The 16767-nt window shown below is 38.1% G+C and overlaps 1 protein-coding gene across 1 annotated transcript in view; it reads left to right on the top strand.

The window, feature by feature from the left end:
- Positions 1-16767, top strand: part of LOC145996421 (QRFP-like peptide receptor) — a 499794-nt gene that overhangs the window by 476758 nt on the left and 6269 nt on the right. Inside the window, exons 5-7 of the mRNA XM_083132887.1 lie at positions 1266-1404; positions 12325-12485; positions 14342-14497. Of these exons, the coding sequence (XP_082989013.1) occupies positions 1266-1404; positions 12325-12485; positions 14342-14497 (456 nt within the window). The remainder of the gene's footprint in view (positions 1-1265; positions 1405-12324; positions 12486-14341; positions 14498-16767) is intronic.

Here is a 16767-nt window from a genome sequence, read left to right as displayed (position 1 = left end):
GTGGTTTATCAATCTACGGGGTGTAAGTTCGTATATAGAGAGGTGTAAGGTACATTTAGAGCCAAAATTACAATTAATTGAGCCTTTGTGAAAAATTTTGGGGGTGAAGTAAAAGAAAAAGTAAAAAGTGTGTAGAGTTAGCATTGACGTCCGGAAGGGAGGGCAAGGGGGTCGCGGCCCCCTCTGGAAAATGAATGTCCACCTGAAAATTATATATTTCACACATAATTTCATTTCAGCCACAGTAATTTATATTAATTATTACAAATACGTTGAAGCAACATTATAATTTCAGACTGAAATATTGTTTTTTTAGGGGGCCTCCTTTGCCCCCCTGGAAAAAAATACCTTGCTTGACCCTCCCTGGAAAAATTCCTCCGGACGTCCATGGGAGTTAGGGCCCCACACTTTCTTGATCACGGCCGAAGGTGATGTGATCAGCAGTTTCTAAAAGTAATATTTTATTTAATTAGAAGATTGTGTTGTTGAACTAAGTGCTAACTATAGGGTTGATTCTTCTGATCAGTTGGATATTGATATTTTTTTATATTTGAATTTAAAATTTTTGGTGCGTCAGCACTAAGGCTATTTTGCACCCGTCACATTATACGGGGTCCAGCCCCTTATCGTTACAAATAACAACTCTATCGTTGCAAAACTAAAATCATAAAATCTTCTGACTTTCGTTAAAAGCTGAGGCTGTAAAGGAACACTCAGCACAAATAAGGACAAAGAACAGGACAACACAAACAAAATTATACTGGTCATGGGGCCAGTCGCCAGAACCTCGTTAGTCTGCAGTCCAGGGTGTACTACGTGGAATTGAGGTTGACTATTGGGTGCACTATGTGGAAGGAGCACCCCTTACACCCCAGTTGGATATTGAATATTGAATATTTATCCTAGTATTCTGAACTGATAAACTGAAATTTTATCTTACTGGGATGGACACTGGTGCCATGTTACTTAGTTCAGTGACTATAATTAGAGATAACTGGATGGGATTTTAATAAAATGTTTCATCTTTTGGGAGGTACTGAGATTATAATTAAAACAAGAACAAAAAACTAAACCAAAACGTTAAAACTGTATGGACCTTAGTTGAGCAAGAACAACAATGATATGAAGGGTGTGATAGGAATGAGTGTCCTTCGTCCTACAAAGCTCCTTTGGCAAGATAAGGTGAACTGCATGGAAGGGGACGGCATCTAAATTGTTTTCAGCAATTGTCCAGTTGCAATTTAAGTGCTCATTGCTATCCACAGGTTTGCACCGTTCAACACCGTCTCCCACACGGAGAGTTTCGCCATGGGCACCAAGTACCACGGGTGCAACAACTTCAGAGAGTCCCTGAAGAAGGTCAACTCCATCAAGTCTGAAGAGGAGAGTAGCACCGTTCGACAGGTAGGAGAAAATATAATTCGTTAACTACATTAGATCTTGTACAGAATTCACTCTGAAATTCATAAGTGTCATCTATGAACTTTCATGAGCTGATTTTGAGTGTTTGTCTTAAGTAAACTTTATGCACATATAGGTTAATCGAGACTGGACCTCCGAGGGGTATCGAACCCGGAACCTCTTCATTACAAAGCGACTACTTTTCTTCTACGCCATTCGCAAGACTAACCACCTGCTTTTTTTCATTGATTACGAGGTACTTTAAAAGTACAATTTAAATGTACTTCTCATGAGTGGTTTTTCTTTTAATAAAATGGAATTTATCTCTACCAGATTTGAACGATATTTAAATGTTTCTTAATTTTTCCTCTTAATAGGACCCAAGCAACAAGATTTAATCGATTTAGACAAGATATATGTATTGTTATTGTATTTTGAACACACATTTAGGTTATTTTAACGGTATTATTATTGTACAATTAAGAATCTTGAATTGAAATTAAAATTTATTATTTTACGTCGCTTTTCTTCCACTTTTCGCTAATCGCGACGATGGGCATAAATAGTTATAATATGGATGAAGGAACAATCACGATCTTTTATGCAGGGTTGTTAAAGTTTCAGGAACCCATAAATTCCTGAACAGGACCGGAACCTTCTTTCTCGCACAATTTAAATTCGGTCCAAGTTGCGTGTTGTTTCATTTCAATACGGAACTTGGACCGTGCTTAAATTGATCCGGAAAAAGTTCCTCCGGGAGCGTATTTAAATTGATCCGGAAAAAAGGTTCCTGCAGCGTATTTAAATTTATCCGGAAAAAAGTTCCTCCTGGAGCGTATTTAAATTTATCCGGAAAAAAGTTCCTCCTGGAGCGTATTTAAATTTATCCGGAAAAAAGTTCCTGGAGCGTATTTAAATTGATCCGGAAAAAAGTTCCTCCTGGAGCGTATTTAAATTGATCCGGAAAAAAGGTTCCTGGAGCGTATTTAAATTGATCCGGAAAAAAGTTCCTCCTGGAGCGTATTTAAATTGATCCGGAAAAAAGGTTCCTGGAGCGTATTTAAATACATCCGGAAAAAAGTTCCTGGAGCGTATTTAAATTTATCCGGAAAAAAGTTCCTCCTGGACCGTATTTAAATTGATCCGGAAAAAAGGTTCCTGGAGCGTATTTAAATTTATCCGGAAAAAAGTTCCTCCTGGAGCGTATTTAAATTGATCCGGAAAAAAGGTTCCTGGAGCGTATTTAAATTTATCCGGAAAAAAGTTCCTCCTGGAGCGTATTTCAATTGATCCGGAAAAAAGGTTCCTGGAGCGTATTTAAATACATCCGGAAAAAAGGTTCCTGGAGCGTATTTAAATACATCCGGAAAAAAGTTCCTGGAGCGTATTTAAATTTATCCGGAAAAAAGTTCCTCATGGAGCGTATTTAAATTGATCCGGAAAAAAGGTTCCTGGAGCGTATTTAAATTGATCCGGAAAAAAGGTTCCTGGAGCGTATTTAAATTTATCCGGAAAAAAGTTCCTCCTGGAGCGTATTTAAATTGATCCGGAAAAAAGGTTCCTGGAGCGTATTTAAATTGATCCGGAAAAAAGTTCCTCCTGGAGCGTATTTAAATTTATCCGGAAAAAAGGTTCCTGGAGCGTATTTAAATACATCCGGAAGAAAGGTTCCTTAACGAAATTAATGTACTTTACAGATAAAAAGGTTCTTTACTGTCCAGAACCCATTTACGCTTGCTGATTTTCTCTCCTGGACCGGAATTGAATTGATTTAAAATTCCTGGACCTGTAACAGCACAAGCACCACGGGTCCAGACGCCAGATCCTCGTTACCCTGCAAGGATGCACCCATGGTGTACAACGTGGAAGAGAGGCTGAGTCCCTTCCTAAAGGGTTACAAATCACACCTCTGTTATGGAAGAGAAAAATAGCATTTTGACGTGTTTCTTGCAAGCCCTTCATGAAGGGAATGCAGATCAAAAGGGCACTGACGTTTCACATTTATCGCGTCCGCATGACGTGACATAACAGCGTCAGATATCAGAGACTCACTGCGTAAACAATTAAATGACGACACCCCGTCGTATTTTATGACACGCGACATACATGACACGTCAGGTTGAAATGTTAATTTCCGAGAGTTGGATTGCATGTCGTTGTACCCACCACCTTGTTAATAAATCCTTGCTACTCATGCTCAGTGATCTGTTACTTTCAGTTACCCACTCACTGTTTTCCCCTGGATATTAAAAGTAATATCGGTGCGCCACCACTTGGGCTATTTGCCTCGGTTAAGCCACCCTAAAAGGCAACGTATTTCACCGCATGATCATAGCACATTTTATGCCATTTTTTTCGCGTAAAAGCTTGTTTAAAAGAAAATATGTCGGTATTAAAAATTATTTATTACTAGGTAAACTGTCTTTGGTGCAAGATTAGGATACACGGAGTCAGGGGCAGGAAAAATACGATTCGCCTGAATATATTCACATAGCGCTTGAGTTTTTAAATTCAATTCTATTTTTTATTATTTTTTTCGAGATCGCTTACGGAAATTTCCAATACCCCCTTTTTTAAAATAACGAGTACAGTATGCGTTTTTAAATGTTTGCGTGATTTTTTTTATATCACGTGTATCATTAATTTATTATTATAAATTTTTGCACTGTTGCATGCGGCGATATGGTTGAGTCGGCCATATATTATAATATTTTGATTCATTGATCACTTTATGCACAGTAAGGCTAATCGGGACTGGGCCTACAGTTTAAAGAAGACTGAATAAACGGGATGCGATGATTATGCGGTTCTTCAAGCCAGCCAATTATAAATATGAAATGGGATCCGAACCGCTATGTGCCTCCACCGGGTATCGAACAAGGGACCCCTTGATTACAAGGCGACGACGCTACCACTGCGCCATCGGGGAGGCACCATATATTGCATAGTTATTCATGTTGTGAACAGCTGATCGTTCGTGAGGAGAGCCACTGTGGCGCAAGAATTAATAACTTTTGATACAATCTTGTATTTATTAATAGATTATATTTTCTTAAGATCACATTTCAGGACTTATCTCAGTTGGATTCATGTGGCCCAGTAAATACGTAAAGGACCGAAAATGGTGTCAAGCTGAAATAATTTATAAAAAGCTAATTTTTTCAGGGTTTGCTCTTGGTTACTTCCCAAATGAAATCCCAAGAGTCCCCTAAAATCCCATGTGCGCATCACAACCAAAATGGCGGACAAAGATGGCGGCCGGGCTCGCAACACATGTTGTCCTTTCTTCTTTAATAACTTTCGATAATTTAAAGCTAAGTCATTCCCGTTTTCACTATTTTACATAAGAAATGTTGGAGAATCAGATTATGTATTAAAATATCCGGGAAACACGTACTTGACGATACTAACAAAAAATGTTACTTTATTATTTCATTACAATTTCATTTCTCCACCTTTAAATATAAATATCTATAAAATTGAGAGAATAATGAAAAATATTCGAAATTGAATCCGTCGAGATTTTATCTGACTGCAAAATAATGCTCTTGAAAATAAAATTTAGCTTACGTTAAAGTGATAAGGGACTATTTAACGAGACACGAGTGAAGCTGTTTGTTGTTCACCCAGCTATGCATATTGCACTTTTTAAGAGGCCCACTCATTTTTTTTATCACGGAGGAGGAAGTTGTTAAAGATTATTCTCTCCAATAATATTGCTTGGTAGGCTTAATATGTGATAGTTTGTTGGTATCATATCATTCACGTCATTCATACTACTGCAAGATAACCCCAATTCATTAGCATGCATTAGCTCTTAAAGAGCAACTAACGAAAAATTTTCGTTGTAATCACATTCGGAAAACAAACACTAGGATTCTTGGTGCATGTCGAAAGGTGTGTCTAAAAATAGGAGCATCAAACCTCAGTACGATTTATACTTCTCATCTTTTTGCCTGCGAAGAAAGTAAGAAAACGGGACAGGGTTCCTTTGACCAGCCTCTTTATTGGAAGGCTGTAGGAATTGTCGCACCAGCTGACCCAGACAGTGATTTAGCTAAAGTAGTAGTCAAACTGGGAGGATTTCACCTATTAATGTCATATTTAGGTATCATTGGACACATTATGTCAGGTAGTGGCCTTGAAGAACTTTGGGCTTTGTTGTATGCGCAAAATATTGTTGTTCACATGTTAAATGGAACTGCATACGCAAGAGCACTGAGAGCACATATTTTCACGTACATAGCAGTCTACCAGCAGCTATGGAAGTATTGTAATTTAATTGGTGAGGATAAGGAAAATAGAATACGTTCTAGTTTTGAAGATTTGATATCAGGCATTAAAACTTTAAATGACCTCAAGGCTCATCCAGACATGAAAAAACTAATAGCAGATCTAGCCGAAATAAAGGGACAAATTAAGGATATAGGCCGAACAGCAAAATTGTGGCTGCAGTACCTAGAACAAGTAAGACTGATAATGCTTGATATTCGAGCAGAGCATACTGGAGACTGGGACCTTTACTCCTAAGTGCATGGTTCCTTACTTTCACGAAGCTGGACATCTGAACAATTTTATCTGCAACAGATGGAAGAATTGGGAAATAAAATGAAACCAGAAGAACCTGGGAAACTTTTTCGCCACGGATATTGTACTGTTCGAAGGAAAGACTGTTTTTGGAGTGGAACTGCAGCAGATATGGTAATTGAACAAAGTTTGATGAGGGCGATGAAAGTTTCAGGAGGCTTGGGTCATGGCCGAGGTATTACGGATTCCACATTGGCTCGCTGGGTCTTGCCATTTCCTATAACCATGGAGGTGAGTGAAGCCTTAGAAAACTTCTGTGGAAAACGGTCGTCATCATCGGAACAGCATGTAGAACTTATACCTTCTCGCCAAGCTAGAGATGAAGAAGACATCAGAAAGCTTTCTGATTGGTTCAGTCTTCACAACCCCTTTGAACAGATCAACCAAAAGGAGCACCTCATCAATATTGCAACTGGGTTAGTAGATGGCGTCAAAGTGAATTATGATAGGGCGGAAGAGATTGGGTCAAAATCATTGTCTCAAATGACTGGTAAAACATTTGGAAGTATAGTTTTGAGGAGAAAAGAGAAAGTCGTGCCTATATCTGCAACACATAATACAATTAACATTCGGAATGAAGCTATTAGCATCAACCCACTTCAGCTATTCAGTCGGATTGCTGCTGTGCTGCAGTCGCATCAAGAACTGCCGGAATATTTTAAATATGAACTAGCACCTTACCCTCCATCTTTATTTGATGACATTTCAATTAGGAAAATCAGAGAATCTGTAGTTATGGATATTGTAGAGTCTATCAAACCCTGTGTACAACCACCATCAGAATTAACTTATACTGTAGATGGTGGCTTCCTACTTCACACTGTCATTTGGTCTGATGTTGACACACATGCGAAAATTTGTAAAAAATACGTTACATATGAACAGAATCATTTTTCACCCTGTGAAGAAGTAGTTTTTGATGTGTTGGTAACAGGCAATAATACCAAAAATGTTGAACGGCAGAGGAGAACGATGTCAAAGATGTCTGCTACGATTGCATTCGAGGAAAATATGAAGGTAACAAGTGATCAAGCACACTTTTTACGTAACTCCGAAAATAAGGCTCGCTTGATTGACATGCTTAAGATTCACTTTCACTCTGTGGGTATCACAGTGTACCAAGTTGAAGGAGATGCAGATGCTCTGATTGCTGCCACTGCGATTAGTATTGGTGACAAAAATATTTCTGTTGCTGTTGTAGGAAGTGACTGACTTGCTGTCAATTTTAATTGCTCGTGGACATCCAAACAGTACAATGTATTTTATGAGGCCACAAACGAACAAAAGTAAAGGCAAATGCTTCCACATTTGCAATCTTCAGAGAAGCCTAGAGCCACTTAAAGACAGTTTTCTGTTCTTCCATGCCTTCACAGGATGTGACATGATATCTGCTTTATTCAACAAAGGAAAGCAGACTGCATTCAAGATTCTTCAGAAAGACGCAGAACTCTCTAAAGTAGTTACAGCGTTCAACAACTTTGATCTAGATCCTCAAACAGGAATTGAAGTAGGAGAAAAATTGATTGTGAAGTTATATGGAGGAAAGAACAATGTTTCTTTAAATGAACTCAGATATAAATTGTACAACAAAACAGTGGCTAGGAAACTATCTTCATCATTCAATTTAGCAATGTTACCTCCAACAAGTGCAGCTGCTTCCCAACACAGTCTCCGTGTTTATCTTCAAGTACAGCAATGGTTAGGGAATAATTTGGAACCAACAGAATGGGGGGTGGCACTCAAGAGAAGGTAAATTGTTTCCAGTTACAACAAACTTACCAGCTGTTCCTGACAACCTGCTCAAACTGATATCGTGCCAGTGCAAGATCACAACACAGAAAGGCTGTGATCATGGATGTGAATGGTGTGTTCAAAATTTTGTTACTACTGTCAAGGAAATTCTTGTAACAACATGCCAGTTGCTGATGATTCTGAAGATCATGAAGCTTTTTTGTAACAAAGGAAAACTGGAGGTGGATCATTCTCAAGATTATTACATGTAAGTTTTAATATTTCAGTATGAAAAACATTGTTACTTTTATGTAGTATGCATGTATGGTGCTTTAACGTAAGCTAAATTTTATTTTCAAGAGCATCGTTTTGCAGTCAGATAAAATCTCTATGGATTCCATTTCAAATATTATTCATTATTTTCTCAATTTTATAGATATTTATATTTAAAGGTGGAGAAATGAAATTGTATGGAAATAATAAAGTAACATTTTTGTTGTTAGTGTCGTTATATACGTATTTTCCAGATATTTTAATACATAATCAGATTCTCCAACATTTCTTGTGTAAAATAGCGAAAACAGGAATGACTTAGCTTTAAATTATCGAAAGTTATTAAAGAATAAAGGACAACATGTGTTGCGAGCCCGGCCGCCATCTTTGTCCGCCATTTTGGAGATGATGCGCGCATGGGATTTTAGGGGACTTTTGGGATTTCATTTGGGAAGTAACAAAGAGCAAACCCTGAAAAAATTAGCTTTTAATAAATTATTTCAGCTCGCAACCCCATATTTACTGGGCTAATGGCTTTCTTTGCTCGTATTTGCAAAGAAAGAAAGTCTGCCTTCTGAGAAAAAGAGGCTGGCGCCTGAATTATCCTGACGGGAATGCTCGTGAATGAATAGACGTTAAAATTAGTGTAAATCGACACACTTCATTTCTTCATGACAGCTTAGCTATCAAAGCTTTTCTTTCGGCCTAAAAAAAGTTAACACTTTAGTTGCTATTGATTTGTTCAGTATAATCGAAATATTTAACTTGAGAAAATTTGCTACAGTGTTCCGAAACACGAACTTTAAAAAAATAATATTCCATGCTTGAAGATTCTGCGCCGATATCATTGGTTTCGTTATCTGACGCACCGATTACACAATGAAGGTTAAAAAATATTTTTTTGGACTGAAGAAACGGGATGCGATGATCATGCGGTTGTTCAAGCCAGTCAGTTATAAATACATGTATATTCAATTCCATAATTAAAATAAATGTTATGGAGATCAACCTTCGTGAAAATACAGTTTCCATGTTATAATATGTGGAAGAGGGGTTGACATTTGAGTCAGGTTCATGTTTGTATTCCAGTTTATTTCACGTCACTTTTCTGTTACTTTTGGCTAACCGCGGATTATGAGGATGAATTGTGATGCACGTTGAGAATAATTTCTCTACTCTGACTGCGTATCACTTTGCTTCCTCCAATCTTCTTTCCAGTTTTCACCTCAACATCGCTTCCGTTGAATAAAAACACCCTAAGCAACACAGGTCAACAATCACCTTCCTCGCGGTAACACGATCTGCCCACGCTGGCTTGAGGAAGAGGAGGGAGGGGGGGATGCCTCTTTAGCCGAGGGGCTTAATCAATGGCGGTTTCACCGATACAAAGAATTCTGTTATTCTTCTCCTTGAACCACCTTCTGAAACTGTCGCGTTTGGTTTGCGTGGGTTTCATTGACGTTGAGCGTCTTTTTTTAAAACTAAATCCAGACACCAATAAGTCCCGTACACCCCTACCAATAACAGTGGCGTAGCGTTATAGTTCGCCCGTACGCCCGGCGTTCCCAGATTTAAAATTTAAAAAATGCGCAAATGCAGTAAATATAAAGTAAAACGTGACTAATTTCATATATGTTTGACCTTCATGGCATTATAATAGCTATTTTTCGCGATCCGCTTGCAACGGTCCACTAACAACACTCGTTCTAGCATTTTTTTTTCAATGCCTTTCCTGGCCGGACGCCGAGCAGGTTCGGCGTAAAGAACTCTATATTCCTTGCTGCCTTTATGGAGGGAAAGCTTTGATCTCTACAGCACGCGCGTAAATGCTCTCTCATACGCCAGCGTACGGAGCAGCAGAGGTCTACCGTGATTGGTTCATGTGATCCTTTCTGCCTTCTGAAGCAGACGACAGCTGTAGAATTCCTACCTGGTTCTTCGCGCTCATGCAACTCGTGCTATGTGATGCTACAATACGCAATATTGACTGACGTAACTTTACCAATCTCAAATATACCACTTCTTAATGGCCACTGCATTGTATAATTTATCGCACGAACAGCGATGTGCATTAGAAACTAAAAGATCAACACAGTTTTGTCAAATAAGTTGGTGAAGTCCTCGTGGTAGAAATTCAGCCTGTGGCTGCTCTACCACATAACCCGCAAAACTATTATTATTTGTTTATTGTTATTATTTTTTTCGTTATTATCGAACTGCTTAATATTGTGTCAATGGAAATGCTTAGCATTCATTTGAAAACTCTTAACAACGAATTGTCTCTGGAAAAAAAATATATTTTAAAATGTTTATCAGCATTCTCAAGATGTAATAAACAGTGGTCTGAATTACTAATCGGCACTGTTACGTCAGTAGAGTGTACGATATTTGGATCATCCACCCACCTCCGTGTCAGAGTGCTTTGCACAGTGCGCCAAGACGACAGAGGTCCCTGGTTCGAATCCCGGCGTGAGCACGCGTGTTCTTTGTCAGTGTCCCTTCATCAATATCATCACTCCTATTCATATTCGCAATTAACCAAAAGTGGTAGAAAAGCGAAGTAAAATAAACCAAATCAATCAGTAGTTGGATCATCCACAACAATGACGTCTACTGTTGTGCAAAGGCACTTGTGATTCAGGTAGGTTTTTAATGACTTGCGTCATGCAGAAAGATATAAAAAAGGTATAAAACACCAGAGTTCAAAACATTTGTGGCATAGTGAGGCATCTAATTTTCTAGCTAAAACATGCATAGATGATGTTTTATTGAAAACCCAGCTGACTTCAGGCAAATAAACAATGTCTGTGGCGACTAATACCATAAGTAAATTATTAAGCAAGAAAGGGCCGACCCTTCCTTCGGACTTGACGTTCCCACCCGAAATGTCCATGCTACGCCACTGACCAATAATCTCTAAAGTCAGATTAAGGATATAGGTAATTGTTAAAGCGGTTTGCAACTCAGATCTCTCTCGAACTGTTGCATCTTCTGCGCAGCTGAAGGCCAAAGCTCAAGCTAAACCGGTTGCGCAGTATAAACACACACGGACGACACAACACAATTACTACAGAGGATTATACTAGCTGCAGGTCTAGGCGCCAGAGCATCGTTAGTCTGCAAAGTGCAGTCCAGGGTGTACTACGTGGAAGCGAGGTTGACATTTGGGTGTCTTCAGAAAGATCATCCATTATCTACGGATCTCCATAGAAAAGGACGCCCGGTACACCCAACATACACAATTGATTAATTCCCTTCATTTTGCTTCACTTTTTGTCACTTTTGGCTAATCGCGAAGACGAGGATGAATTGTGATAAGACAAAGGGTCCCGAATTCGATACCCGGTGGAGGTACATAGCGGTTCGGATCCCACTTTCAACTGCAGGTCCAGTCCCAATTAGCCTATCTGTGCATAAAAGTGGACTCAAAACTCAAAATGGTGATAAGATGAAAATGATAAACGGACAATCGCACACATGGACAGGACACAACACAAGATCCGCAGAGGATTACACTGACTGAGAGTTCAGACGCCAGAGCCTCGATAGGTCGCAACAATGCAGTCCAGTGCATACTGAGTGGAAGAAAGCTGATCATTTGCATTTCCTCTGAAAAATGTTGATAATGAACAATATAACACTTATGGGGCATTCCATGACAAAGTGTCCCTGATTTACTATTTTTAATGCCATGCTGTAATTTTATTCTATCATGTCAGTCAAGAATCTAAAATTGTCATTTGAATAAAAATTAAATTGATTGATTGATTTGTTGTTTTAAGTCCACTTTATGCACAGGATAAAAATTAAAGTAATTTACATAATATAGTTAATAGTAGAAGGTGTTTTACACATTGTTTGCATATTTTAACTTTTTTTTACTTCTGTTTTGTATTGTATCCCACCCATGACACCAAAAAACAATTAATTTCTCCTTTAACTATTACCTTTCGCCTTAAGCTCTACTAGAATATTCAAAGGTCAATTACCTTCTCTCTTTGCCTAAAATAATGAATTTTTTCTACATTTCAAAATTCACAGACTTTAAAGTTCTTATTAAGTAGAGATGAAGTGTTTTATCTGTGACAAAAACTGTTCACCTATAGCTATAAATCTGGGAAAGTATTCTAAAGTTAGTTATGTTTAATCAGCAGTGTTTAATATCATAATTCATTGCACAGAAACTGTAAGAAATATGTTGCTTGACTGTTAGTAGAAAAGTTACTTTAATGTCAAAAATGTAGTCTGTGCGTTCCACCCGTGACAATGGAATGGTCCCATGGTATCATTTGTGGAAAAGTATCAAAAATATAACAGAATTTCTCCTTGCAGGTTATAAAAATGCTGGTTGCTGTCGTGGTGCTCTTTGTCCTCTGCTGGGCCCCGATGTTGATAAACAACGTCCTCACGGCCTATGGGTTTATTCCATTCATCCGAACAGACTCGCTCAAACACATGACCACCGCTTTCCATCTTATGGCATACTTCAACAGGTGAGAACATGCTCGGATGAACGGGCGTTCTTCATTTGTTGTTCCTGTATTAAAATTTATAGAGGATGCGTCAGTACTGAGGCTAGTTGCACACTCCTCCTAATACGGGGACAGGTTTTGATTGGTTTGTTTTATTTTACTTCGCTTTTCTGCCACCTTGAATCGATTTATTTTACGTCCGGAGTGATTAGCACAGCGCACTACAACGCCAGAGGTCCCGGGTTCAATTTCCTCTTCAATTTCACAATTTTATCAAATCATCTTCAACGTCACGATTAACCAAAAGTGGCAGAAGAACGGTGCAAAATAACAAAAGTAATAGAAAAAGTTTATTTTACGTCGCTTTTCTTTCATTTTTTGGCTATGGCGACGAAGGGGATGAATGGTGATAATTTGAAATGGATAAAAGGATAATCATAAACACACAAGGACAGGGCACAACGCAAGTCCCACAGAGCATTAAACTAGCTTTCAGTCCAGACAGCAGAGTCTCGTTAGTCTGTAACAGGGGTTTCCAACTGCCTTTTATTGCGGCCCGCGAAGCCAGTTTGCAAAGTCCATTAATTTTATGTATTTTTATTAAATACGTTTTACTTTTACTGAACGAACAGTTTAAGAGTATGGACTTCCTTAAACAACTGGCGTTTCTAACAGATATCACAGGTCATCTGAACGAACTGAACTTGAAACTGCAGGGAAGAAACCAGCTGGTGTCAGATGTAATGGTAAACATAAATGGGTTTCGTAATAAACCGAAGATTGTCAACGTTACTTTGGAGAGGAATAACCTGGTCCATTTTCAAGCTGTCGGCGCCTAGCAGAAGATGAAGAAACACTGGACTCTTCTGAATTCAGTGCAAATATTAAAGAAATAATGGATGTGTTTGATTCCAGATTTAAAGATTTTGAAGAACAGCTATTTAGTTATTTAGCAATCCTCTTGGCGTTAACATCGAAGAACAAGAAGCTCCTCTCCAACTTGAATTGTGTGATTTGCAAGGCGATGTGTTCCTTCAAACTAGGCAAGAAAAGTGGCCAGTGTTTTTCAAATACCTTTCAAAGGAACGCTTTCCAAACCTTCGTAGTTTTGGGCAAAGAATGACATCGATGCTCGGCAGCACATACACGTGTGAAAGTGCTTTTTCTTCAATGAAGTTCATCAAGAACCGCTACAGAAGTCGACTGGTAGATTCTTCACTGCTTCACCTTCTGAGACTTTCAAATACAGAAATTGAAGTGGACATTCCAACTTTAATAAAAGAAGCAGATTGGCCTCAATTTTCACAATGAACACTTACTATGAAGGATTCTTATTTCTATGGTGTGTTTTCAATTTTTTTCAATTCATCCATAAGTATTGGGTTTTGTGAAATAAATTGTAATTATACAATTTTGATTTGTGATTCCATTGTTTTTAATGCCTCATTTTAGAAATTTAGGTCATGCGAAAGTAAGTACTACATTTTCAGTTCCGTACTTACAATTTTTGTAATGTTTAATCCCCCCCCAAAAAAAAATGCGGCCCGCCAATTAACTGCTGGATATAATTTTGGCCCTCGGACCTTTTGAAATTGGAAACCACTGGTCTGTAAGATGCAGTTCACGGTGTACTACGAGGAAGTGAGGTTTGTACTTCAGTGCCTTCTGGAAAGTTCACTCCTTATACCCCAGTTATATTTAAGTAACATTCACAATGAGAGTTCTTTCTTATATACAAATACATTTTCGTTGCAAAAAGAAAATTCTTTCAGTTTTTAATTCTAGTTTCAATAATTTTTTTCAGGGATAATAAATCTCATGTATGTTTTTGAATACGCAAATATGATTTTAACATGTACCGAATTCTCGTTTCACAGTTGCATCAACCCTATAGTGTATGGTTTCATGTCCAAGAACTTCAGAGAGAGTTTCTACAAGGCCCTTTGCAGGTGCTGCCGCCGTGGGAGAAAAACGAAACGTCATCTCTCAATTTCACAAACAAGAACAACATCAATTAGATATGCAGACTCCAGGTAATTTTTATACTCATAATTGCTGTTTTGATTTCTATGTTTCACAGGAAAATGCACGAAACTATTTGTTGTCGATCAAGATAATTTGCTCGGTCATCGACGTGTTTTAAAATGGTTTTAATTTTGTAGAAGATAATAATACAGTAAAACCTCGTTAATCCGGACTAATGTGGGGATAAGTTGACCGATTTAACAAAAGTCCGGATTAACTGAAATAGCCTAAAAGAACAGTAGAAAGTGCATTAAAACTCCGTTTATAGCAACAAAACACGTTTATTACGGTGTATTTAAAGGGTATGGGCCTAAATACACCATACAGTACAGTACAAAATCTGCGGGAAACAGAATTTCATCAGTGGTTGACTGCCATTTCTTTGGGAAGTTCTCTTGTTGACATCTAGCAACATTTATAACCTTGCATTCTGCTCTCTATTTTTTTTTTCCTTTTGCTGTCCGGATTAAGCGAAGTCCGGCTTATCGGGAACGGATTAACGAGGTTTTACTGTACCTTGAATTTAGTTTAAAAATCAACAATTAGCGGGAACGGATTTACATGTAAAACTTTATATAATCCTGAAATCAATGTTATTTTATATTATCTTTGCAAAAAGTGTTTTGAAAACTCGAAAAATGCTATTTTAATTTTCCATATTTTCATATGCCAAACATACGAGATTCGTGCTTTTACTACAGTTTTCCTTTTTTGTGTTAAACCAAATGTTTTCCATTAACCTGTATCCTGTTCGTTTTATACCCTATTTGTTATTCCAACGTTATTGTTAACATTAGAGAATGCAGGCTTTCGCGTTAAATCCATTGATTCAATTTTGAATATACTCCAATTACTTCCTGTGATATTGAATGCAGTTTCAGTTAATATAGATCTGTATTTAGAAACAACGGGAGGAGATTCACGTTTCAATACCTTTAAAAGAAGTTTGGTAATTCGTTGTTTTGATATGATACCTAAAAGAAACATTTGTATTTGCATTTTGCATTAAAATGTATGTATTGTAAGCCTAGTTTCGTAATATATTTTTTAATAACAGAAAATCAAGCACATTGTGTATTTTATTATTGTATTACAATTAATGTCAGGTAAGCCGAATGCATTTTATTTAGCAAGGTGAGCTGCTTGCTTAATAAAAAGTGCCATTTTTCACAATTGTAAGTCATACTTAATTCCATATTTTGATTACAATAACTGAGTATATATTTATATAAATAACACTTTTTCAGTACATGTACATGCGTTCACTGATAATTACGAGAGTTATAAGAGAAAAACATCATTTTAGAAGGTCGAGGTCTGTAACAATCTTGAAGTAGGGCCTCCTCGATGCCGCAGTGGTAGCGTCGTCGCCTTGCAATCAAGAGATCCCGGGTTCGATACCCGGTGGAGGCACAAGTGGTTCGGATCCCACTTTAAACTGTAGGTCCAGTCCCGATTAGCCTTACTGTGCATAAAGTGGACTTAAAACACCAAATCAACAACAACAACAACAATCTTGAAGTGACGAGGGACTCTTACGTGTTGAAAGTTATGACGTCACGAAGCTGGTGTGAGGCCTGTAGTAAACGAAAGTCCCGAACCAGCCTACTTCAAAGTATAGTGAGTACTTTCTTTCTGTGATCCCGAAGGAAAACTGCCTTCTATAAAAATCGTAGAACCCATCCTCCAATCAGAGTAACTCTGATTCGATTAGGTCCAATAAAATCGCAAGACGATCGCGAAAGTTCAGTTTCCATTTCAGAGGCTGTATTTCGATTCCCATCAAGGAAGCTCAACGTTAAACGATTTGGCGTCACCTGCGGGTCAACACCTTGGAATGTCTCTTTAAGTGTTCGGTATCTTCTCGCATGAGACGTCACTAAAATTCTCTCTCTCTCTTAAAAATAAAAAAATGCTCACTTCCCCTATTATCCGTTGAAATGAATGCCTTCAAGAGATACGAAGGGGCAATTAAAAAACTTTTGATGATCTTGTGAACGAGCAAAAGGTAAATTTATTCCGAAAAAAATAACGAACGCCGACGGCGTTAGTTACCATCTCATCTTTTTTTGTATATAAAAATCTCTCGGCTTTAATTTCCTCGTTTAAAGAACGTCAGAAGAGTCAAAAAAGAAAGTGTTCTGCGAACAAAACGATAGTGAGACGGGAGGGGGGGGGGCGGAGAGGAGGGAGTGTTTTTCACAAAGGGGCAACAGGTTCACTTCCTTCTTTTGGCACGGTACGTTTTTGTTTTTCTTACAGCGTCCTTTGATGTGAA

Source organism: Lepisma saccharinum, chromosome 12 (assembly GCF_977018435.1).
Source record: "Lepisma saccharinum chromosome 12, izLepSacc3.1, whole genome shotgun sequence".
Classification (NCBI taxonomy): Eukaryota; Metazoa; Arthropoda; class Insecta; order Zygentoma; family Lepismatidae; genus Lepisma; species Lepisma saccharinum.
This window is presented reverse-complemented; position numbering and strand designations above follow the sequence as displayed.